Raw genomic sequence first — 23,081 nt, forward strand, 5'->3', positions numbered from 1 at the left:
CAGTCGCGGCGGCAGCGCCTGGCGCCAGCGCGGCCTCCCTTATCTCGGCGGGAAGTCGGGAGCAGGAAGCGCGGCCCAGCGCGGGATAAGGGTCCCGTTTACATTAGCTGCTTTGTTGTGGAGCCGGCTCCCACCCTCGCCCAGCGCCTGCGGGGCGGGGGGGGAGCTCTGCCTGCGGGGAGGGCTGGGGGGCCACAGGGACCCCAACCTGGGGTGCCCCGGGGGGCTCGGGTGCTCCTTGCAACCCCTGCGTGGATGCAGGCAGGGATGGGGGCTGCCAGGATGGTGCCCTGCCGCTCCACCCCCCCTTGCCCAGGTTGGCTCCTGTGGCCAGACCCTGCACCGTGGCCATGCACCGGCGTGGGCCGCGGTGCCGTCCCGGCTGTGACCAGCTGCCCGTGGAAGCCAGGCCGGCTCCGGCAGCCCCGGTCGCGTGGTGCCGGCCATCCCTGCCCGCCAGAGCCCACGCAGCTGGCGCCTGCCCGGCTGTTGGCGTGTCCTGGCCCCGGCTCGGCCCCGGGGCTGGCCAGAACGGGGCGAATCAATGAATTCCCCAAACGGGGAGGTCCGGGGGAGGGGAGAGCGTCCCGGCACAGGAAAAGGTCTTGGCAGCGGCACGTCGCGGGCAGAGCGGTGCCGGCCGCCCTGAGAGCACGACCCCATGCGCAGCCCCGGCTCCTCGCCCCCAGCTCCGCCACCCACCGTGAGTGACACCCCCTTCCCCAGGGACCCCTCGCCCAGCCCCGCGCCGGGGGGTGCAGGCGGGGGGGTGGCAGGGAGGTGGGGGGGTGCTGCAGGCAGGGGCGCGTGGACCCCTGCCCTCACCATCTCAGCACAGGCAGGTTCTGCGCTGGGGGGTTGGTTTTGGGGTCACATTCCCACCTGACCTTGGGGACCCCTGTCCCCCTGGGAGCAGCGCTGTGTCCTCACGTGTCCACAGGGACAGGCAGCGGCAAACCCAGGCAGGGGCCCTGGTGGGGAAGGTGAGTGTGGTTCTACCAGCTCGGGAGGATGCACCGGGGATCCCCGCGGCCGCAGCACCCTCCCGGTACAAGGGGGTGAGGCCTGTCCCCGTCCCGCAGGTCGTCACCGCCGCCGCCCCATGTTCCGCTCGCGCCGTGCCGGGCTGGTGAGGCGGCTGTGGCGGCAACGCTGCGCGGCAGCCAGCCCCGAGGACGGCCCCGGTGCCCTCAAACCGGCGGCGCACGCCCTCTTCAAGAAGCTGAAGGACGAGGAGCTGGAGCTGCTGGTGCAGGCGGTGGAGAGCCGGGGCGCCTGGGAGTCCGGCTGCGTCTGGGCACCGCGGGGGGAGCCACGGGGGGCCAAGCAGGCGCTGCCCCCCCAGGTCCTGCTCTGCCGCCTCTACCGCTGGCCCGACCTCCGCCAGCCCCACGAGCTCAAGCACCTCTGCTACTGCGCGGGGGGCCGGGGGGGCTGCGGGGAGGCAGCCACGCTCTGCTGCAACCCCCACCACTTCAGCCGTCTGGCTGCGCCCGGTGAGTGCCGGCGGCTCTACCGGAGCCTCTCCTCACCCACCCGCCCACCCTCTGACCTCTGGTCCCTGGGGCTGGCTCAGGGCTCCGGGGGGGGCTCGAGGTGGGGGGCAGGATACATGTCACAGCCCCTCACCCTCTTCTCTCCCCCTGCCCAGAGACCCCACCACCCCCCTACTCGAAGGCTTCCTGCAGTCCCTCCTGGCCGGACAAGCCCCAGCACCCCAGCACCCAACTTCTGGAGTTCAGCTACAACGGCGGGGACTGGCGCGGTAAGGGGGTTCTGCCAGGCCGGGGGCTGCTCGACCCCCCCCTTACCCAGCGGGCAGGGGGGTATCAGGCAGGACTGACTCCCCCGGGCAGCTCTGCCCCCACCCTGCTGCTGGTCAGGGCAGAACTGCGGGACACGGAGCCTGAAAATTGGGGAGCGGAGCCGGCAGCCACTCCCGGCAGGACGAGGGGTTCCTGCCAGGGGACCAGCGTGGGTCCGGCCCCCCCCCCCTACTGCGGCTCCTGTTATTTTTGGCGGCGCCGGGCTCCCCGCCGGAGGAAACGCTGCCCACGGGGACACACACAATGTGCCTTGACGCATACGGCCGCGGCTCCAGCCTGGCTGCTGGCCACCAGGCCGCTGGCCGCCGGGGCCCCACCTTCCCCACCCCCAGGGACCCCCCCCTCCCCTCACTGTGGTCCCCAGGGACAGTGGCCGGGGACAGCCTGGCCTTATGTGCCGGCCAGTGACTCACACCCCATGCCGGAGCCAGTGCTGGGACATCCCCGGGGCACCGTGTCCATCCGTCTGTCCACTCCGCTGGTCCCTGCATGCACTGGGGAGCATGGACACCCCCCCTCCCCATGCCCACTCCCTCCCCATCACCTCTCCCCTTGGCCCCTCTGGCTGCACGGCTCGGCCACGCCTGGCGGTGACAACTCTGCTCTCCCCCACCAGACACCAGCCTCTCACGGAGCACCGTTAAGGATGGCTACTGGTGCAAACTGGCTTACTGGGAGCACCGGACGCGCGTGGGCCGCCTCTACGCCGTACACGAGGCCTCGGTGAACGTCTTCTGCGAGCTGCCGCGGGGCAGCGGGTTCTGCCTGGGCCAGTTGCCGGCCGCCCACCGTAGCCGTGCCGTCCGGCGAGCGCGCGGCAAGATCGGCCGGGGGCTGCTGCTGAGCCGGGAGCTGGGCGGCGTGTGGGCTTACAACCGCAGCGAGCACCCCATCTTCGTCAGCTCGCCCACCCTGGGCCCCCCCGGTGCCCGTGGGCTCACTGTCCTCAAGGTGCTGCCCGGTTACTCGGCGAAGGTGTTTGATTACGAGCGGGTGGGGGGCGCGGGGGGCCGGCAGCTCCCCGGGGAGGGCCCCTGTGACCCCCACAGCGTCCGCATCAGCTTTGCCAAGGGCTGGGGGCCCTGTTACTCCCGGCAGTTCATCACCTCCTGCCCTTGTTGGCTGGAGGTGCTGCTGAACCAGCCACGCTGAGGGGCTGGGGATGGGGGGAGGGTGCCAGGGAGCCCCCCCCCCCAAAGTGGCTGCAAGGGGGGCATGAGCTGGGGGGGCCCTCTGTCACCCCCCAGCCTCTCTCTTGCAGGGCTGTGCTGCAGTGGGGTGGTCCTGGCCCAGGGGACCCTCGCTGGGATGCTCTGCCCCAGCCCTGGGGGGGTCCAGTGCCCCCCCGTGCCTGGCTCACTGCCCTGCCAGCACCCACCACTCCCAGCCCCAGGTCTCTTGCTGACACAGGGCACTATTTAATCTCTTTCTCTCTTTTTTTTTTTTTAATTTTTATTTTAATGGTTAAATTTATTTTAATTTATCTTATTTTTGTAAAAAAAGAAAAGCACAATGCAGGAGCCCCCCCCGCCCTGTGCTGTAGCCAGACCCGGCCAGGGCGGGGTGTGCAGGAGCCGGGCAGGTCTGGGGGAGACCCGGAGGGGGGCACAGGAGGGAAGGGATGGGGGGCAGAGCCCCAGAGCAGTGGAGGGGGGGCTGTGGGCCTGGGGGTCACGGCAGGTATGGGGGGAACTGGAGTGAGCTGGTACAGCTGGGGGGTGTGAGGCCAGTGAGCACAGCTGGAATATGGGGCAGGTGAGCACAGCTGGAGTGTGGGGCAGGTTAGAACAGCTGGACAAGTGTGGGGCAGGTTCTGGGGCAGGGAGCACAGCTAGATGGGGCAGGGGAGCACAGCTGGATGAGTGAGGGCAGGTTTTGGGGCAGTGAAATACAGCTGGAATGGGCAGGGGAGCACAGCTGGATGAGTGAGGGGCAGGTTCTGGGGCAGGGGAGCACAGCTGGATGGAGCAGGGGGCACAGCTGGATGGGGCAGTGAAGCGCAGCTGGATGGGGCAGGGGAGCACAGCTGGATGAGTGAGGGCAGGTTTTGGGGCAGTGAAACACAGCTGGAATGGGCAGAGGAGCACAGCTGGATGGGGCAGGTAAGCACAGCTGGATGAGTGAGGGGCAGGTTCTGGGGCAGGGGAGCACAGCTGGATGGGGCAGGGGAGCACAGCTGGATGGGGCAGGCAAGCACAGCTGGATGAGTGAGGGCAGGTTTTGGGGCAGTGAAACACAGCTGGAATGGGCAGAGGAGCACAGCTGGATGGGGCAGGCAAGCACAGCTGGATGAGTGAGGGGCAGGTTCTGGGGCAGGGGAGCACAGCTGGATGGAGCAGGGGGCACAGCTGGATGGGGCAGTGAAGCGCAGCTGGATGGGGCAGGGGAGCACAGCTGGATGAGTGAGGGGCAGGTTCTGGGGCAGGGGAGCACAGCTGGATGGGGCAGGGGAGCACAGCTGGATGGGGCAGGCGAGCACAGCTGGATGAGTGAGGGCAGGTTTTGGGGCAGTGAAACACAGCTGGAATGGGCAGAGGAGCACAGCTGGATGGGGCAGGCAAGCACAGCTGGATGAGTGAGGGGCAGGTTCTGGGGCAGGGGAGCACAGCTGGATGGAGCAGGGGGCACAGCTGGATGGGGCAGGGGAGCACAGCTGGATGGGGCAGGGGAACACAGCTGGCTGAGTGAGGGGCAGGTTCTGAGTCAGGGAGCACAGCTGGATGGGGCAGGGGGACGCAGCTGGATGGGGCAGGGGCAGGTTCTGGGGCAGTGAAGCACAGCTGGATGGAGCAGGCAAGCACAGCTGGATGAGTGAGGGGCAGGTTCTGGGGCAGATGAGCACAGCTGGATGGGGCAGGGGAACACAGCTGGATGAGTGAGGGGCAGGTTCTGGGGCAGGGGGCACAGCTGGATGGGGCAGGCGAGCACCCCTGGGGCAGGTGCTGGCCCAGCCGGGCCAGAGGTGCCGAGCTCGGGGCCGGCCCAGGGCGGGCGCTGGGGCCGGTGCGGGGTCTCCCGCGGCCGGTGCCTGTGGCGGGGGATCCCCGGGCCCCTCCGGCCCCCGCGGCAGCACAGGAAGCGCCCCCCCCCCCCCCCCATCCGGGTGGGTAAGCGCAGCCTTGGAGGTCCCGGGGTGCCCGGGGCTGCGTCTGGTATTTGTAACCCCAATAAACGGTGCCACCGGCACCAAAGGACCCCCCCCGGTGTCCCCCCACGCGTGTCGGTACCGCGCGGGGACGGCGCGCTCGTCGCCCGCGGGGCTCGGCTCCGGGGACCGGCAGTGCCCTCTGCAGGCGGCCGCGGCCGGGCCGCGATGACCGCCCGGTCCTTCCTGCCACGCCGCCGGCCCGGCTGAGACGGGCCTGGCGGCTCCGCGGCCCCCGCCCGGCCCCGCCCGGCCCCGGCCCCGCCGCGTCCCCGCGGGCAGGAGGTGAGTGCGGGACGCGCCGTCGGGGCCGCCCCCCCCCCCCCGGGGGAAGCGGACGGGCGGGCGGGGACCGGGAGAGCAGCCGCGGGCACCGAGGGCTCCGGCACCGGCAAAGCGCAGCGGCTACGGATAGCGGCGGCCCGTGGGGGCGGGCGGGGGCTCCGCGGGGAGCGGCGGGGCCGTGGGAGGCCGGTTTCGGGCCGGTGGGCGGCGGGGCCGGCGGCGGCAGCGGCGCGGAGGGGATTTTCTGCGGATTTCCCCCCCCCTCACCCCCCCTTCCCCTCCGCCGCCCCCGCCGGAGCCCCGCGCCCGGTGGGTCGGTGCCCGCGGCGTGGCCGGGGGGGGGTGGGGGTGAGCGGACAGACGGACGGACGGACGGAGGGAGGTGATGCAGGTGCACGGACAGTGTGCGGAGGGAGGGGGGGGGGAGTGATGGAGGTGCGGCCGTGAGGGGGGGGGCGAGGCAGGTGGACGGACGGACGGACAGACAGGGAGGAGGGAAGCGGAGTTCGAGGCCCGCGGAAGGAGCGGGCGGGCCGGGCGAGGCGCAGCGGCAGGTGCCCGGTACCGGGACCCGGCGGGCGAGGTTGGGGGGGGCCCGGCGCTGGAGCGGTGCCCCCCGGCGTGGCCCCCCCCCGCCCGGCTGACATAACGTCTGCGCGGGGCGGTGTTTGCCTTGGCAGCCCGCGGCGGCGGCGGCGGCGGCGGCGGCTCCTCACACTTTCCGCCGGGCAGCGGCCGGGCTCTGAGTCAGGAGCCGGCGGGGGGGGGCCGGGCGGGGAGTGGGGGGGGGGCCGGGGTGAGGCGAGGTGAACCCCGGGCCGGGCCGGGCCGCGCCGCCGCTGCCTCCCGGGGGCCGGCGGCGGCCAAACAGGTTGCGCGGGGTCCCCGCCCAGGCACCTGCGGAGGGGCCGCTCCGGGGGGGGCCCCCGCCGCCGCGCCCTGCCCCAGCGCCGCCGGCAGCGGGGGGGCGGGGGGGGGCTGCCCCGCCGCGCCCCTCGGCACCCCGGCGCCCGGCTCTCCGCCCCCCCCCCCCGCTTCCCCGTTCTCCGTGCCCGGCTCTCCCACCCCCCCCCCCCCCCCCCCTCCCCTCCCCGGTTCTCCATCCCCCCCTCGGTGCCCGCTCTCCCGGTTCTCAGTGCCCAGTTCTCCATCTCCCCCCGGTTCTCGGTGCCCGGTTCTCGGTTCTCCACCCCCTCCGTGCCCGGTTCCCCCGCCCCCCCCCCCCCCGTGCCCGCGGGGCGGAGCGGGGCGGGCTGGCCTCGGGGCTCGGCGGCCGCAGCGGGCGGGGCGCGTTCGGCGCCTGGCACCGGGCGAGGCGCCGGCGGGGCCGTACCGGGCTGCTGCCCCCGCCCCCCCCCCCCCCCCCCCCCGACCCCAGTCCCGGGGGGTCGGTCCCTGCGCGGCCCCGTTAATCGCCGCCGTCCCGCGCCTCTGACTCAGCTCTTCCCTACCCCCCACCGCACCCCGGTCCCGGGGGGGGGCCCCGCATGGCCCCCGCCCTCCCGTGGGGGGGGGTGTGGCGGGGCTGATGGGCGGCCCCCCCCGCCAATAGGAGGCCGGACCGCCGGCGCGCTGCCCAATGAGCGGGGCGGGGGCGGGCGCTTCCTGGAGCCCCGGCGGCGGCGGCGGTGGGGGGGTGGGGGGGGGCGGGCGGGGCGCGGCGGCGGCAGGTGAAGGCGGAGGCGGGGCCGCGGCCCCGGGACCGGCCCGTAGCTCGGGCGGGGCGCGCAGGTGAGCGGCGGCGGGTGGGAGCGGACGGACCCACCGACGGGGTCTGCGCGGAGGTACCGACCGACCGGTAGCGGTACCGGTGCGGCGACCGCTTTTGCAGCCCGGTTGCGGTGAGTCGCGTGGATCCGGGATGTTACCGGCTACCGACGGGCACGGTCGGGGCGCGGAGCACCGCCCGCTCCCGGCGCACGGTCCAGGTGCCCGCCCGCCGCTGCTCCGCGCTGGAGCCGGCGGACACGTCGCCCGTGGGGTGGGGGGCGGTCACGCGTGGGCTGTTCCCGGTCCCTCCGCACGGGGCTGCGGGAAACCGGAGATACCGGCAGGTCGCCGCCGCCGCCTCCCGGGGGCGGCCGCCAAACCTCCGGCCGGGGTCCGGTTGTGGTGCTGCCACCCAGCCCGGGGTCCCCCGTGGGCTCACACCACGGGTGACGGGGGTGCTCCTGCCGTCCCACCGCCCTTCCCGCCCCGGGGAGCCGCTCGGCCGCATCCCCGGCTGTGCGGGACGGCACCGTCACGGCGGGGAGGCAGCTCGGGACCCCCCCAGCTGCGCCAGTGCCGGTAGAGGCGGGAGCCGGAGGGTGGGTGTCCCCGTGTTGCCCGTGACCTGCCAGGCCTGGCACGCTGGCAGCGGCGGTGGGTGCCTCGTCGCTGGCCACCAGCGAGGGGCCGCACGGGCGCCCACCAGGCCCGGCGGCTCGGTAGCACCCGCCAAGCACCGGTGGACTCTGCCCCACGCGCACCCAGCCCTGCTGTACCTGTTCCCCCCTGGCCGGCTGCCCCCAGCCGGCTGTTTGCCCGGGGCGGGGTGCGGTATTTACCCTCCCGCCGCGGCCCACGCCGGAGGAGAGCCACCGTCTTGGGCCGCGGCCGCCCTTGACCCCGGGCTGCTTTCACCGGGTGAGGGGATGCGGTGCCGGGTTCGGCGTGGGGTGAGGCTCGCTGTGCCTCGGTTTCCCCCGCCGCAGCCAAGCTGGGAGCAGGTTGGGGTCCCCCCCCAGCGCTGGCAGAGGCACGCGGCAGCTGCCGGTGACTCGAGGCCGCGGTGGTGATGCCGAGTGCTGGGAGTGGAGGGAGGGGCTGGGCTCAGGAACTTGAGTGCGTGGAGAAGGGGAAGCTGTGGGGTAGGGGAGAGTGTGAGGCTGGGGGCTGGCTGGGGCTGGGGGTGCCCTTGCTGGGGACTGGGGTGCAGAGTGGGTGAAGCCCCTGGGCATGGGGAGGTGACCAGCGGGTGGGGGGGGATGGTGGTGTTGGGTCCTGGGGACTCTCTGAGACCCCCCGCCCGGGCACAGGCTGGCCCAGGCCCCCCCTCACCGGCAGCGCCGCGGTGCTGAGCCCGAGGCCGTGGCAGCGCGGCTCTGCCAGCTGGTGCCGAGCACCCTCGGTGCACACGTGGCACGAGCGCGACGGGCCTGAGCGCGGCGGGGGCGGGCAGTGGGCGCAGCGGGGGGTGCGGGGCCAGCGCAGCCCCCGCTGCGCCCCGGCCCTCGAGGGGTGGCTGCTGCCCCGTGCGCGGAGCAGGAACTTCTCCTTCGGGGCGGGCGGCGGATGATGAAACCACGGAGAAATCTCTCCTGGCAGCGCGCGGGCTGCTGGCGGGAGCCCCCGGGAGCCTGCGCTCCCCCTGCGCTGCCGCCACTGCCTTTCCATGGTAACCCCACCGCGGGAGCCGGCGGGGTGCTGGCGGGAGAGGCCGCCCTGTCTGGGGGGTTGGCGCCCGCCTGGCTCCCCGCGGCAGTGCTGGCGTCCCCGACATGCCCCGGGAGCTGCGTGTCCACACCCCAGTGAGCCCCGGGGCGTCTGGAGGACCCGGCGAGGGGCTGGGCTGAGACCCGTCAAACTCGCTTCGTGCCAGGGAGGTGACGCTTGGGTGGCCGTGCAGGCGGTGGGGGAGGCGGCCGTGGCCGGTGACCTTCAGCGCACCCGGTGCCCAGCCACGCTCTGTGTCCGGGGATGGGTGGCCAGTTCACGTGCACACCGGTGCGGCGGGAGCTGTGGGGCCCGGGGCAGCCCGTGGCTGCGGAGCCGGTGGTGTGACTCGGCGGGACCGTGGGCGGGCGGGGGGACCGAGCCATGGCGAGGGAAAATGAAAGCAGGTGATGCGGAAGGAGAAGTAGGTCAGGCGAGCGCTGGCCTCTCCCGGCAGCCTCGGCTGCGCTGCGTGCTCCGCTCTGCCCCGGCTGTCCCCGCCGTGTCTCCGGGCCCCATGGGCAGCGGCTGGAGGGGGCGGTGAGTACGGGGGTCCTGCTGCCGGGTGCTGGGTCCCGGGCAAGGTGGGTGCCAGACGCTGCCCGCCCTGGACACCAGCGGGCTGGGGAGCGCGGCCAGGCTAGCAGGCACGCGGCGGGCACGGCGGCACCCCGGTAATTTTGCTTCGGTTCAACCTCCCGCGGGTATCCTCGGGGCCACGGGGCTGGGGGCCGCGGTGAGGACAGGCAGGAGGATGCTCCGCTTTTGTCCCGCTGCGGGGCCGAGGAGGGGAGGGGAAGGGGATTCCCGTCCTGCTCAGGCTGTGCCGAGCCAGCCGGTGCGGTGGGGACATCCCAGCGGGGCTCGGGGCTGGGGACAGCTCGGGGACGGCCCCGTGTGCCACTGCCGGGCTCCACGGCTGGCTGCCCCCGGCTCGGCTGCGGGGCTGGGGCTGTCGCCCTCCCCACGGTGTGGGGCCGGCCGGGGTCTCGCTCACAGCACCTGTGGGGGTCGGGGAGGCTGCGGCGGGCATGGCTCTGGTGGCAGCGCTACGTGGGCTCGGGGGGGATTAGAACCGCTTGCCCCCCCCTTCCCTCCCCCGGGATCAGCCGTGGGCAGCAGGGAGCTGGCAGCAGGCAGCTGCCGTGGGGGCGGAAGCCGGGCTATTTCGGGGGGTGTGGAGGGGGGGCCGTGGGCTGACACTGTCCTTGCCGGGTGACCCCAATGGGACCAACGCTGCCCCGGTGCCAGGATGGAGCATTGGGGCCTGTCCTGCACTGGCTGGTGGTGCTCAGCCCCCGGGGTGCCGTGAGGACACGGACCCCACGTCAGGGAAGAGATGCCACCAGCCTGGGGGGCTCCCCGGGGCCGTGTGGCGCAGCAGGACCTGGGGGGTCTGGCTGTCCTCCAAGGGGCTCCCGTGACTGTGCTGCAGGGCGAGCGGCCCCGAAACCAGCTTGCCCTGGGGCTGGCAAGTGGGACCAGCCGCGGGCAAGCCTGCCTGTCCCAGGCCGAGGGCTGGCAGAGCCTCATCCTGCTGCCACCAGCACCCCTGTGCCCAGCCCCAGGCTGTCAGGGTGCCCACGGGCAACCGAGTCTTGCTCCATCCCAGCAGGGTCCTGGCCAGGCTGGGCCATGCAAGCCGGGGTGTAGCGGGATGCCCGGCTCTGCCGTGCCCCTCGGCACTGGCGGGGGGTGGCGTGGGCACCAGCTGGGCTCGGAGCCCCCCCCTTGTCCCCCCGGCTGCTGCGGGACTCGCGGGTGGGTTTCACCCCATGCCGAGGTGATCAAACGTGGGGTTTGCTGTTGACCATTTCCTTCCTGTTCCCCCCACCCCCCGAGCTCCATTTCGGCAACCCCTTCCTTCCTTCCTACCTTCCTTCCCTCTGCCTGCTCCTGCCTGCACGTGGCCCCGCTCCTCGGGCTGCGCTGGCAGGGAGCAGCCGGGGACAGCCCGTGTCCGGCCTCGCGTGGCCACTCCCCGGCACCGGGGATGGCGACACTTGCAGTGGGGAGCCCAGGGGTGACCCACAGAGGCCACGCACCCTTGGCCACATCTGTCCTGGCCACCCATGGGTGAGGAGGTGGCCGTGGGTCCCCCTGTCCTGGCAGGTCTGCGGGTCCCCCGTGTCAGGAGGTGGGGATGCCCGTGGCTGGGGTGCCCGTCCTGCCGTCGGGAGAGGGGCCGGTGTCACGCGGGAGCTGGGATGCTGCCGGAGCCCGTCCCAGCTGCGTGCGGGATGGGGCCATGTCCCATCACTGGTGACACTGGTCAGGGTGCCACTGGCCGAGGCAAGGGCGGGGCGTGGAGGAGGATGGATGAAGGTCAGCCCATCCTGCCCAAAGACCAGCACCTCCACTGCTTTGGTCCCCCCGTCTGGGTGGGCACCCTCAGTGCCCCCTGTCCAGGGTGAGCAGCAGTTTGCGGTCGGCGCGTGGGTGGTTGCGACACCCCCAGGGTGGGGGGGACATGGTGACTCACCCCAGTGGGGCCTGGCCACCAGCGGGAACCCTGAGTCAGGGCTGCGTGCCCATGCCGTGCCCCTCCCTGCCCGCCTCGCCCACCTTATCTCCCGCCCTTAGCACCTGGCACACCTGGGCCAGGGGGGGCTGGCGCCGTTCCCCTCCTTTATGGGGAGCAAAGGGCAGGCAGAGGGTTGGCAGGCAGGTGCCGCGTCCCTCCCTCCCTCCCTCCCTCCCAGGGATGCTGGCCTGGGGCCGTGCCCCCCGCCGGGGTGGCTGGCCAGCCAGGAGCATCGTGACAGCGTGGTGGGCAAGGCTGCCTGCACCGCCGCTGCCTGCACTCCGGGCATTGGGCTGACCCGCGGCGGCACGGCCGGCCCCTGCCCAGTACACGGTGCCCGGTGATGGGGGAGGCGGGATGCCACGCCAGGGACCACTGGCCCTCATGGGCGAGGTGCCGGGGTGGCTGCTGCCCCTCTGCCCGCCTGCCGTCCGCGCTGCCCGCCCGTGTGGTCGGGCTCTTGCACAACCCGGCTCTTTCCGCGAACGTTGCTGAGGCCAGAGGCCCCCTCCCTGCCCGGCTGCGCGGCCGCGCTGGCACAGGGCTCTTCCCCTTTCTGCCCGGCCTCATGCTGCTGGCAGCACCGGCACAGCTGCCCGGAGCCTGGCCAGGGCCGTGCCAGGGCCCCCCCAAAGCCGAGGGGGGGGCCCAGCCCCGCCGCAGAGCCCTGGCACGGCCCTGGCCAGGCTGGTGTGGGCGGCCGGGGCGGATGCTGGGTGCCGGCGGTGGGGTGTGGGGAGCGCTCCCCGGGCTGCTAATTGCTGTTTAGCTGGGGACGCAGAGGGTGTAATTACAGGGGGGATTGCGCGAACCTGCAGCTGGCCCCAGGGGGCTGCAGGGGCACGGCGGCGGGGGGGCCATGGCCTGTGGTTGCCCCTACGCAGGGAGCGGAGGGGACCAGGCAACATGGTCCATCCAGAGCCATCCCCGAGCCCCCTCCCCAAGTCACAGCGTCCCGCATCCCCCGTGGGACCTCGGGGACCCGCTTTGGGGGCAGAGCGGGACGTGTATTTGCAGGGTTGGGGGGCGGCTCCGGGGCTGGCCAGGCAGGCCACGGCACGCCACACCGAGCCCAGCCCTGCGGTGGCAGCCCCGCTCCCGCCGAGCGCAGGCGCCCTCCCGGCTCGGCCGGGCCCGGCCGCGGCCAGCGGCGAGCACCCAGCGCCCTGCCTTGGGGCGGCGGGAGGGCGAGGGCCCGTCCGACGCCTCGGTACGGAGGGCCGGGGCAGGCGACGGGCAGGCGATGCCGGCAGCGGCGAGGGGATGCCCACGGCACGGGGCGCCCGTCCTACCGGCGCTGGGAATTTCCTCCCACGGGAGGGGGGCCAGGGGATGCCCCCCGCCCGGTTCCGGGTTGGCGCCCCGCGGCACGGTGCCGGCCGCGAAGGGTTAATGCCGTGTGTGTTCTGGGAAGCGGGGCTGGGAGGTGCGTGACCCGGGGTGTGGGCGTCGACTCCTTTTGAGGTGGGATCCTGCGCTCAAGTGCAGCGGGGAGCGGGGCCAAGTTCACACAGCACCCTGCCTTCCCCTCCCTGCCGCTCGCGGGCCGCCGACCCGGCCGCGGCGCAGCGCCGAGCCACCCCGGGACACGCACCAGGTGAGCCGCGCGCCCACCCCGCTGACACCAGCCCTCGTGGCGGAGAAGGTGCCGGGGCGGTGGGGACTTGGTGTGGTACAGCCGGGCATGGGGAGGGCCAGGCACGGCTGCTCCGGCACCAACCGGAGGCTGCCGGGATGCTGGTGTCACCCGAGCCGGGTGTCGCCCTCGCTGCCGGTGGGGTGAGATGGGATGGGAAGGGACGGGCGGTGAGGTCCGGGTCACCGTGGCCTGGCAGAGCCGGGCCTGCGCCCTGCGGCGGCAGTGCCAGGCAGCCGGACGCGCCTCTGCCTGGCCCAGGCGGCGGGGAAGGTTTTGGCAGCAGAAGGGGGGCCGCGATGCCAGCACGGGGCTGGTGGCGGGCAGGGGGCTGGCGCGGGGGCTCGACTGGGGCCGGCATCTGCTTGGCCCTGCTGCAGGTGCTGGGGTTGGCGCTGAGGACGCCGCCGGTCCCGCAGCCGCCTGCTCCGCCGTGGCGGGGCTGCCTGTGCCCAGCCTCCAGCCTGGCTACTGTGCCGGGCTGGCACCGGGCCCCAGGAGCTGCACCGGGCGCGGAGGCAGAGCTGAGCCGCCACACTCCGACCCCCTTCCTCGGCGCCGATGGCCGCGGCACACGGCCGTGCCCGCGAGGCACTCGAGGTGCTGGGCACTGGGAGCTTTCTGGGTGGCACCACCGCGGGCACGAGGAGCTGGGTGGCAGCGGGGGGTCGGGGTGGGTGCCGCGGGGCTCGCTCCCTGGCGCCGTGGGGTGGGGGGGCTCTGTTTATCACCTTCCCTCTTCAAACCATTTCCTTTCGTCTCTGCTCGCTGTTTTTCTTCTTTCAAAGAGCGGGACCGCTTCCCCCAGCTGCACCCCCCCTCCAGCACAGGGACCCCTGGCACACCTCCGGCACGTGCCCACTTCAGGGCTAGTGGCCCCCAAGCCCACCACCTTCCCCGCGGGGTGGGCAGAGGGGCTGAGCGGCCCCGTGGCCCACAGCCACGTCACCCCCCCCCACCGCAGCGGCCGGTGCTGGGGCCACCACAGGCTTCGGGCAGGGTGATGGAGTGTGGGGGGGATGCACAGCCCGGACCCCTGGGTCCCCTTCCCGGCTCCCGAAGGACGAGGGGCCCCGGCGGGGCGAGGGGCCGGGGGCCGGGTCGCTGGCTGGTGCCGCGCTCCCCTTCCTGGGTGACTCATTCTCCCCAGTGCGGCTGTGAAGTCCCTCGACAGCGTTTGTGACTCTTGTGATCGAAAGCAGCAACAATCGGCAGCAGCCTGGGGCGGGGGCTGTGCTCCCCGGGGGACCCCAGCCCCCCCTTCCCTAGGGGGGAGCAGGTGGGGGGACCCCCCAGGCACCCCCAAATGTCCCCCCGTCCCCAAGCCGGGGCCCAGCACAGGCTGGCACTGTGCAGGGTGCCATCCTGGCTCGGCGACACGGGACACAGCCAGTCCCCGTGCAGGGTGGGTGCTGCAGGGCCGGACCCCCACCCTCTGTGTGCAGCTGTGCTGGGGCGCCCAGACCCCCCCCCAGGGCGGGGTGGGAGGGGGCTGGCAGGTGAATGGGGCCTGGCCACGGTTGCGCCAGGCGGCCCGGGCCGGCGGCGGGATGTCAGGGTGACCTGGGCAGGCATTGTTCCCGCTGCCGCCCGCCCCGGCGTGGGAGCCAGCTCAGCGTGGGGAGCGACCCCCCCCCCCCCCCTTTCCCCGGCTCCGTGCGGCTGCTGCAGCCGAAACGGGGCCCGGCCGCAGGCGTTGACGTAACCGAGAAAGCCCTGGTGCGGCGGGAGTGGGGGCATCGCCGCTGGCCCCCTTCCCGGCCCGTGCCCCCCTGCGCCATCGTCACCGCTGCCAGCCAGGGAACGCCGGGGGGCTGGGGGTGGCTCTGACACCCTCACACCTCGTCCCCCCCCCATTTCCTTATCACGGCTGCAATCTCTTCGACGGCAGCACCCGCTCAGCATGTGACTTCGCTCCAGCGGGGAGGATGCGCGGGGGGGGTGGGGGTGTCGGGGAAGAAGCCGTAACGGGCGGTTTGGTGCGATGGAAAATCCCCCTCCTGCCGCCGCCTCGCCCCCGCCCTGCCCTGGCCCCACGGGCTCGTCCGCAGGCATCCGGGCCCGCGGCCGCTCACGGGGGTCCCGGCTCCCTCGTGGGGCTGGGCCAGGCCTCCGTGGCATCAGCAGCACCGAGGCCGCTCCCACCCGCACCATGACACGGTGGGGCCTCGGCCGTGCCCGTTCCTCTCGGAGATCCCCACCACCCGCCGGGGTACGGCTGGGGGGGCCTCAGCCGCTGCGCTGGGCCTGGGCACCCCCCGTGCAGGAGCCCCGATACACGGGCATGTGCCGGTGGGTGCCAGCCCCAGCCCTGCAAGCAGGAAGAGCCCTGCGAGCACCCAGTGCCTGGGTGTCTCATGGGGCTGGGGGTGCTGTGGGCACCAGGGGACAGGGAGGGTCTGTCCTGCTGCCGTCGGGGTTTGGCTGGGCGAGGCAGCGATGGAGAATACAGGTGCCACCCAGGCTGGGGGTCCGCAGGGCTCCGGGCTGCCCTGGGTGGGTGCCACATCCCCATCATCCCCCTCCAGCCGCCCAGGCCGCAGTGCGGGGCGCTCGCCTCCCCTAATCCTGCCCCCGCTGCTAATCCGACCTAATCCCACCGGGGGCTGTCGCTGCCTGTTGGCTCCCAGGGCCATGATGGTTTAATCACCCCTAATCCGCTCGCCCCCGCCCGGGTGGGCAGCGGGGACCCCGGCCGGCGGCGCGACGGGCTCTTGGCAAGACGGGGGGTGGCGGAGCGGGGAGGGGGGGGTTGGCCATGGGCGCTTGGCGCCGGCGCCGGCATCCCGGGCGGTCGGCACTGCCCGGCTCCCAGTTTCAGGGGCGGCTGCCGCCTGCCATGCCGGTCGGGCCTGCTCGGCAGCGGCTGGGGCGGCTCCGCAGCCGGTTGCTCCGGGGCCGTTCCCAGCTCCTGCCGAGGCAGCCCCAGCTGGCGGCCGCCCAAGCGCAGGGAGCGGCCGGCGCGGGGATGGGCCCCTGTGCCGGGGGCCGCCGGCCGCGCCGCCCCTCCACGGGCAAGAGGGGGCACGTCCCCCGCGCCCGCCGACGGCACAGCGTGGCTTGGCACGGGCCGGCACGGCGTGGCCGGGGTTCAGTTCGGATGGGCCTGGTGTGGCTCAGCGATGGCCGGTGCCGCGTGCCACCCTCCGCCGTGGCTTGGCGAGACTCGGTGTGGCACAGCGCTGACAGCACCGAGAGCCTGGATGTGGCGGTGCTGCGTGCCCACCTCTGCGTTCCCCAGGGTGGTGGCAACCGGAGGGACCTCCCGCCCCGGGGTCAGCCAGCAGCCCCGGGGTCACCCAGCAGCACCGGGCGAGCGTTAGCCATGGCCAGGCACGGGGGTCATGGGCTGGGCTGCTGCATCAGAGCTGCTGCTGCTGCCTGTACCCTGCCTGTGGGTCCGGAGGGCAGTGGGTTTCCTCTTCCCACAGGCTCCATCGCCTGCCCACGCCGGCTCCAGGGGACGCACGGGTCCGCGGTGCAGCACCATGAGGACCCTGGGTGCCAGGGCCAGGTTTAGGGCTGAGGCCAAGCCCTGCCAGCCGCAGCGTGGGAAAGGCCCAGCTCACTCAGGCAGGGCTTGGCTGGGCGAGGAGCGGCCCCGGGCTGGGGCAAAGGGAGAGGGAGGGGGCCGGGCCCCCACTGGGAGCGGGGGCAGGAACCGGCGGCGCGGGTGCTGATCCTAATCTGCGGTGGCAGGAAGCGTGGCCCCCGTTCCCAGCCCGGCTGGGCTCTGCGGGGCGGCCCCCGGCCCTCGGGGCCCTCTTCCCGGCACTCGCCCGCCCACCCGTGCCCGCCGCCGGCGAGGCCCGTGTGTTCCCAGGATGGGGCTGCTGGGAGCCGGCGGCTGCGCCCCGGCCGTGCCGGGAGGCCGGGGGGCCGGGGGGTGGGTGGGCTGGCGCAGGAAGCGCCGCGCCTCGGCACCGCTCAAAGGCACCACGCCGAGATTTCCCCCTTTGCTGTGGTGGCGCGGGGGGCGGCGCGGGCGGCGGGGTGCTGGCAGCGGAGGAAGCGCGGGGGGCTGCGGCGAGGGGCCTGCCGCCCGCCAACCTCGGCGTTGAGGAGGGAAGGGGGTAGGTTGAGGGCAGCCCCCGGGCCCCCAGCTGGCCCCGGTTCGGTGTCCCACCGAAACCCCGGTCTCTGGTGCCACCGCCACCGAGCCCCGCGCGACGGAGGTTTCCTCGCAGCCCGGTTTCGCGGCAGAGCTGATGCTTCAGCCGCAGCGTTTCCTTTCGGCTGGTTCCCGTGCCAGTCGGCGAGCGTCCTGTCCTTCCCGCAGGTGAGGACGATGGCCAGCCCGGAGGACGACCTCATCGGCATCCCCTTCCCCGAGCACAGCAGCGAGCTGCTGAGCTGCCTGAACGAGCAGCGGCAGCTCGGGCTGCTCTGCGACGTCACCATCAAGACGCAGGGGCTGGAGTACCGCACCCACCGCGCCGTCCTGGCCGCTTCCAGCCGCTACTTCAAGAAGCTTTTTGCCGGGCCGGGGCCGGGGCAGGAGGTCTGTGAGCTGGACTTTGTGGGGCCGGAGGCCTTGGGCGCGTTGCTGGAGTTCGCCTACACGGCCACGCTCACCATCAGCAGCGCCAACATGGGCGAGGTGCTGCGAGCCGCCCGGCTGCTGGAGATCCCCTGCGTGATCGCCGCCTGCGTGGAGATCCTGCAAGGCAGCGGCATGGAAGCCCCTGGCCCCGACGACGGCGACTGCGAACGCGCCCGCCGCTACCTGGAAGCTTTCGCCGCCATCCCCGAGGGCGAGGCGCCCGCCCCGCCGCCCCCCCCGCCCCGCCGCTCGCCGCAGCAAGAAGACCCGCAAGTTCCTGCAAGCCCGTGGCGCCCGGCTCAACAACCACACCGAGGAGCCGCCTGCAGAGGCCGAGGGCTGCGGCAGCCCCCCGCCGCCTCCCCGGCCGCCCTCACCCCCCCTACCTGAGGGGCTGCCCCTGCCCTACGAGAGCTTCGAGCTGCCCGAGGAGGAGGAGCTGCCCCCACACCCCTTCCCCTTCCCCTACCAGCCCCCCCTGTCCCCCGAGGAGGCCGCCTCCGACGAGGACGCCATTGACCCCGACCTGATGGCGTACCTGAGCTCGCTGCACCACGAGTCGCTGGCGCCCGGGCTGGATACGCCCGACAAGCTGGTGCGCAAGCGCCGCTCGCAGATGCCCCAGGAGTGCCCCGTTTGCCACAAGGTCATCCACGGGGCCGGCAAGCTGCCCCGCCACATGCGCACGCACACGGGCGAGAAGCCCTTCGCCTGCCAGGTCTGCGGGGTCCGTTTCACACGGTGAGTGCTGCCGGACGGGCCCTCCCTGCCTGACGGGTACCCGATGGCAGCCCCGTGGCACGTCAGCCAGCCCCGGCGGTGCCTGGGCACATCCCTGGTTCGGTGCTGTGCAGGTCCGTGGGGTCTCTGCACCCCCTGAGTGCTGCCGGATGGGCCCTCCCTGCTTGACAGGTACCCGATGGCAGCCCTGTGGCACCTCTGCCACCCCTGCTGGTGCCTGGGCACATCCCTGGCACAGTGCAGGTCCGTGGGGTCTCTGCACCCCCTGAGTGCTGCCAGATGGGCCCTCCCTGCCTAAATGAGTACCCGATGGCAGCCCTGTGGCACCTCTGCCAGCCCCGCCGGTGCCTGGGCACGTCCCTGGCGTGGTGCCGTGCAGGTCCGTGGGGTCTCCGCACCCCCCAAGTGCTGCCAGACTCAGGGTACCAGGCAGCGTCCCCCACCACACCTCCCCTGCCAACACCGGCTGCGTCCCTGGTGCGGTACAACCCATCTCCCCCCACCACCGGTGCCGCAGCGGCCCCCACGCACCCCCCCCCACGACCCCACCGGAGCACCCAGACCCCCCACGCCCTGTGGAGCATCCCTAACCACGGGGCTGCCGATCCCACCCCGCTGCCGGGTGCCGGCTGCCCCGTGGTGACGCCTGCCCGCGCGTGTGTGTGTGTGTGTGTGTCCCCAATTTTAGGAACGACAAGCTGAAGATCCACATGCGCAAGCACACGGGCGAGCGGCCTTACTCCTGCCAGCACTGCAGCGCCCGCTTCCTGCACAGCTACGACCTGAAGAACCACATGCACCTGCACACGGGCGCGCGGCCCTACGAGTGCTACCTCTGCCACAAGGCCTTCGCCAAGGACGACCACCTCCAGCGGCACCTCAAGGGCCAGAACTGCCTGGAAGTGCGGACCCGCCGCCGCCGCCGCGACGAGCCCCCCCCGCCGCCCGCCGGCCCCCCAGGCCTCGACCTCTCCAACGGGCGGTTGGAGGGGCTGCGCCTTTCCATCACCCGTTACTGGGGGCCGGGACAGCCCGAGGAGGAGGAAGAAGAGCCGGAGGGCGAGGAAGGGCCACAACCGGACGACGCGGTGCCGGTGGAGACGGCGTAGGGGCCGCTGCGACGGCGGGCGCCGTGCTGGGCCGTGCCGAGCCGTGCCGTGCCCGCCGGGGTTTCTGTTCCCGTTTTTCCCGTCACGGTTCGTTCCCAGTTATGCAAAGGGGGAAATTCCCCCCTGGCCGATTTGCACAATGGGGTGGGGGGGGTGGGGGGGGAGGAGGTGTCCCCACTGCCCCCCACCGTGCCCGGGCGGTGGAGCCCCGGCGGGAGCGGGGTAGGAAATGGGATTGGGGTGTGTGTTCCCCCCCATAACCCCCCCTCCCCGTGGATGCCCCCCCACACACAGCGGGGCTGGGACTGGGTGGGGGCACCCACAGACTGAGCCCCCCCCCCGCCCCCCGCCAACCGGTTGGCGGGGGGCGGGGGGGGGGGGGCACCGCCCCACACTGTACATAGCTTGTGTCCTCCCCTCCCCGTCCCGAGCAGCCCCTCCCCGGCGAGCCCCCCTCGCCCCTGCACTCCCGGCTGCTTTCTCTTGGTTGCACTATTCGGGTGAGCCCAACCGGGTGCGGGGCAGCCCCGGCCCCCACCCGACCCCCCCCCCGCCCTCCACCCTCTCCAACCCACCCTGGCCCTGTGGGACCCCCCCTCCCCGGGGTGGCCGGGCCCCAGCGGTCACCCCTCTGCCCTTTGCACATGCCCCCCCCCAGGGCGCAGCCCCCCCGGGGGAGCAGGGGACCGGCACTATTTGCCTAAAATAAGAGTTTATCTATATTTAAAAAGATGATGTAATATATTCCCCCCCCCCCGGCCCCTCCGCTGCTGCCCGCCAGCGCTGCCCGGCCCCTGCGCGTCTGTCCCTTGCCACGGGGTGCCGGGAGGGGTGATGGGGACGAGGGGCTCGGCTCCCGTCATGGCTTTAAAGTGCCTTATGGTGAACTTGAAATTTTCGGCTACTTGAACCTCTCTGGTGTCAGGAACCAAACGAATAATCGGCGGGCGGCCGCCCCCCGCCCCGCCGGGTCGCCTCTGTCTGTCTGTCTGTCTGTTTGTGTTTGTTTTTTTTTTAAACGAAGGCTGCTTGGTAATAAACGGAGAAGCAGGGACCCCCCCGCACCCGTCTGTCTGTCTGCCCTGCGCCCCCTCCCCGGAGCAGCTCTGCTCAGGCCTGGGGGAGTGAGTGGGGCTGGGGGCACCGTGGGGACAGGGCCAGGGCTGGGGGTATCACTGGGATGGGGCTGGGGGCATCACGGGGATGGGGCTGGGGGCACTGTAGGTTTGGGGTCACCACAGGGACATGGCTGGGGACACAATGGGGATGGAAAGGGGGGCACCATGGGGATGGGGCTGGGGGCATGAGGGGCTGGGGGCACCATGGGATGGGGATGGGGGCACCATGGGGATGGGGGCACCACAGGGACACAGCTGGGGGTACCACAGGGATGGGGGCACCATGGGGATGGGGACACTGCAGGGACAGGGACAGGGGCTGGGGGCATGAGGGACTGGGGACATGAGGGGGCAGGGACTGGGCTGGAGGCACCATGGGGATGGAGATGGGGGCATGAGGGGATAGGGGCACCGCAGGGTGGGGGCACCATGGGGATGGGGACACCATGGGGACAGGGACAGGGCTGGGGGTATCACGGGGATGGGGCTGGGGCACCGTAGGTTTGGGGTCACCACAGGGACATGGCTGGGGACACAATGGGGATGGAGAGGGGGGCACCATGGGGATGGGGCTGGGGGCATGAGGGGCTGGGGGCACCACAGGAACCTGGCTGGGGGCACCATGGGGATGGAGATGGGGGCACCATGAGTCTGGGGGCACCACAGGGATGGGGATGGGGACATGAGGGGCTGGGGGCACTGTGGGGACAGGGACAGGGCTGGAGGCACCATGAAGATGGAGATGGGGGCACCCCGAGTCTGGGGCACCACAGGGACATGGCTGGGGACACCACAAGGGTGAGGATGGGGGCATGAGGGGCTGGGGACACCACAGGGATGGGGCTGGGGGCACCACAAGGTCAGGACCACCATGAGGTGCCAGATGCCAACTCAGGACACGGGGACTGGTGCCTCGAGGACTGGGTGCTTTATTCACTAGCCCCTCCCCACCCACCCCGGTAGCTCCCAGCTTCCACCGCGCTGCTCGGGCTCCAGCCACGTCCCTGGAGCCTGGCCCTGCGTCCTCGCCGCCGCGTGGCACCGTCCTGCCGTCACCGGGCCCTGCCCTTGCTGCTGGGCGGCTGCAGGACCATCACCTCCTCCAGCTCGCTGCCACTGCTCTCGGGCCGCTCCTGGTAGCTGAAGTCCAGGCTGGGGTGGGTGGAGGCGGGGGTGAGACTGGTGTTGGGGACCAGCACCCCCAGTGCCACAGGATGCCAGGGCCACCGCCATCGCCCTCACCAGCCCTCACCTGGAGAGCGAGCTGTCCTCGCTGTCCCCCCTGCTGCTGTCCCCGTCGCTCTCCCCGCTCGCCTCCTCCTTCAGCCGGGCTCGCAGCCGGGTTACCAGCTCACGGGGCAGCCGCCGGCTGCCCCCCCCGGCCCCCCGCCACCTCCTTGATGCGCTGCCGCAGCAGCCGCCCTTGCTCCTGGCCTCGCAGCACCCGCACAGCACCCAGCCACAGCCCCACCGTCTCCTCGTCGCTGGAGTCCCTGCGGGGACGAGGCAGGGGGATTGGGCTGCAGCCCGCCCCACCCCAAGGCTCCGCTGGGCGCCCCTGCACCCCCTACTCACATCTCCTCATCCCCGCAGTCCGGGTAGCTCAGGGGGCCCATGCAGACGGAGCAGATGTTGCTCAGGGTTTGGTAGCACTCGCTGCAATACAGCCCTGGGGAAAAAGGGGCCGTGAGAGGGGGGGAGATTTTGGGGGGGATGTGGGGTACAGGGGGGTCTTATGTCCCCAATCTAGCAGTGGGGGGGGGTCCTACCTTTGCAGTTGGGCGTGACGCACTTGATGAAGTCCGGCTGCTCTGCCATCCCGCAGGCCAGGCAGCGTTTCTGCTGGATGCCCAAGAGCCGAGCCAGCCGGGCAACAGCAGGCAGCCTGCAGGCAGGGAACTGATGCTCCATGGGGCAATGCCATCCCCGGGGGGGTCTGCGGCAAGGGCAAAGCCCTTGCCGCAGACCCCCCGGGGAGTGGCATTGCCCTTTGGCAATGCCCAGCAAAGCTGCTTACCTGGAGGTGAGGAAGAGGAGCAGGTTGCCTTCGCTGGCGTCAGCCGTGTTCCGCATGGCAGCTTGGCGCAGGGCACGGACCAGCCCTGCCCGCCGCGCCAGGATGGTGCTGTGGAGGAAGGTCGTGCGCTCCTGGAACGGCGGGGATGGGGTGAGGGCAGGTGGTTGCCAAAGGAGGGTGTGGGTAGGTTTGGAGCGGTTGGGGGGGGGCTTGGGGGGCTTCTCACCTGCTCACGGGCCGGGTAGTAGGCGGCACACACCACCCGGCGCAGACGTGCCACGTGGCTGCCGAAGACGGCGATGAAGAGGCAGATGCCGTACAGGAGCCCTGGTGGGAAGAGGACGAGTCACACCGGGGTGACCCCCCTTCCTGTACTCCTCCTCCCCCCCCAGTCTGGCACGCTGAGGGTGCTGCCCCCACAGTTACCCATGTTGATGTAGGTGCCGTAGTCGGGCTCCACGGCTGGAGGAGGCAGCGCGGGGAGAGCACCGAGATGTTGCCCTGCTGCAGCGCATCAAAGGCAGAGATCACGTCCCGGAAGATCTCGCTGGCGTAGCCCGTCCCGCTGACGCTGATGCCCAGCACCGCCGGCGCTGTGGGGAGAGCGGCTCAGTCCCAGGGAACGGGGATCAGGCCACCCACAGAATCCCAGAATCATCTCAGTTGGAAAAGCCCTTGAAGCTCCTCCAGCCCAACCATGAACCTCCCCTGACCGTTCCA

At 72.5% G+C, this 23,081-nt stretch overlaps 3 protein-coding genes across 9 annotated transcripts in view; 2 read left to right on the forward strand and 1 right to left on the reverse strand.

Moving 5' to 3' along the window:
• Positions 1 to 573: 573 nt before the first annotated feature.
• Positions 574 to 5,025, forward strand: LOC141916839 (mothers against decapentaplegic homolog 6-like). Of its 7 annotated transcripts, none has more exons than XR_012621194.1 (5): positions 599 to 703; positions 1,083 to 1,496; positions 1,652 to 1,765; positions 2,443 to 4,648; positions 4,713 to 5,025. XR_012621194.1 is itself a non-coding variant. In XM_074809665.1 (4 exons), exons 2-4 carry the CDS (start codon positions 1,103 to 1,105, stop codon positions 2,976 to 2,978), a joined length of 1,044 nt encoding a protein of 347 aa, XP_074665766.1. In that variant the 5' UTR covers positions 574 to 703; positions 1,083 to 1,102; the 3' UTR covers positions 2,979 to 5,025. The 7 variants fall into 7 exon arrangements, 1 of the variants encoding a protein (XP_074665766.1); XR_012621191.1 differs by having other exon boundaries at positions 2,443 to 4,239; positions 4,326 to 5,025; XR_012621192.1 differs by having other exon boundaries at positions 2,443 to 3,762; positions 3,871 to 5,025.
• Positions 5,026 to 5,216: 191 nt separating this feature from the next.
• Positions 5,217 to 19,545, forward strand: ZBTB7B (zinc finger and BTB domain containing 7B). The gene is given in 4 exon segments (XM_074809661.1): positions 5,217 to 5,256; positions 17,113 to 17,633; positions 17,635 to 18,117; positions 18,806 to 19,545. Coding segments are annotated over 3 exon segments (1,416 nt in total). The 5' UTR covers positions 5,217 to 5,256; positions 17,113 to 17,121; the 3' UTR covers positions 19,227 to 19,545.
• Positions 19,546 to 19,939: 394 nt separating this feature from the next.
• The window catches only part of DCST2 (DC-STAMP domain containing 2), a 4,350-nt gene continuing 1,208 nt past the window's right edge, over positions 19,940 to 23,081 (reverse strand). Inside the window, 13 exon segments of the mRNA XM_074809512.1 lie at positions 19,940 to 20,141; positions 20,292 to 20,342; positions 20,548 to 20,955; positions 21,401 to 21,496; positions 21,597 to 21,721; positions 21,723 to 21,837; positions 21,920 to 22,013; positions 22,114 to 22,229; positions 22,362 to 22,492; positions 22,588 to 22,688; positions 22,788 to 22,820; positions 22,823 to 22,969; positions 23,058 to 23,064. Of these exon segments, the coding sequence (XP_074665613.1) occupies positions 19,940 to 20,141; positions 20,292 to 20,342; positions 20,548 to 20,955; positions 21,401 to 21,496; positions 21,597 to 21,721; positions 21,723 to 21,837; positions 21,920 to 22,013; positions 22,114 to 22,229; positions 22,362 to 22,492; positions 22,588 to 22,688; positions 22,788 to 22,820; positions 22,823 to 22,969; positions 23,058 to 23,064 (1,626 nt within the window).

This window comes from Strix aluco, chromosome 30 (assembly GCF_031877795.1).
Source record: "Strix aluco isolate bStrAlu1 chromosome 30, bStrAlu1.hap1, whole genome shotgun sequence".
NCBI classification, from domain to species: domain Eukaryota; kingdom Metazoa; phylum Chordata; class Aves; order Strigiformes; family Strigidae; genus Strix; species Strix aluco.

Excerpts from the sequence above, each read along its gene's own strand:
- LOC141916839 (XM_074809665.1), top strand. The coding sequence starts at position 1,103 with ATGTTCCGCTCGCGCCGTGCCGGGCTGGTGAGGCGGCTGTGGCGGCAA. Across the intron at positions 1,497-1,651 it reads CAGCCGTCTGGCTGCGCCCG|AGACCCCACCACCCCCCTAC; the intron begins GTGAGTGCCGGC and ends CCCCCTGCCCAG. Across the intron at positions 1,766-2,442 it reads CAACGGCGGGGACTGGCGCG|ACACCAGCCTCTCACGGAGC; the intron begins GTAAGGGGGTTC and ends CTCCCCCACCAG.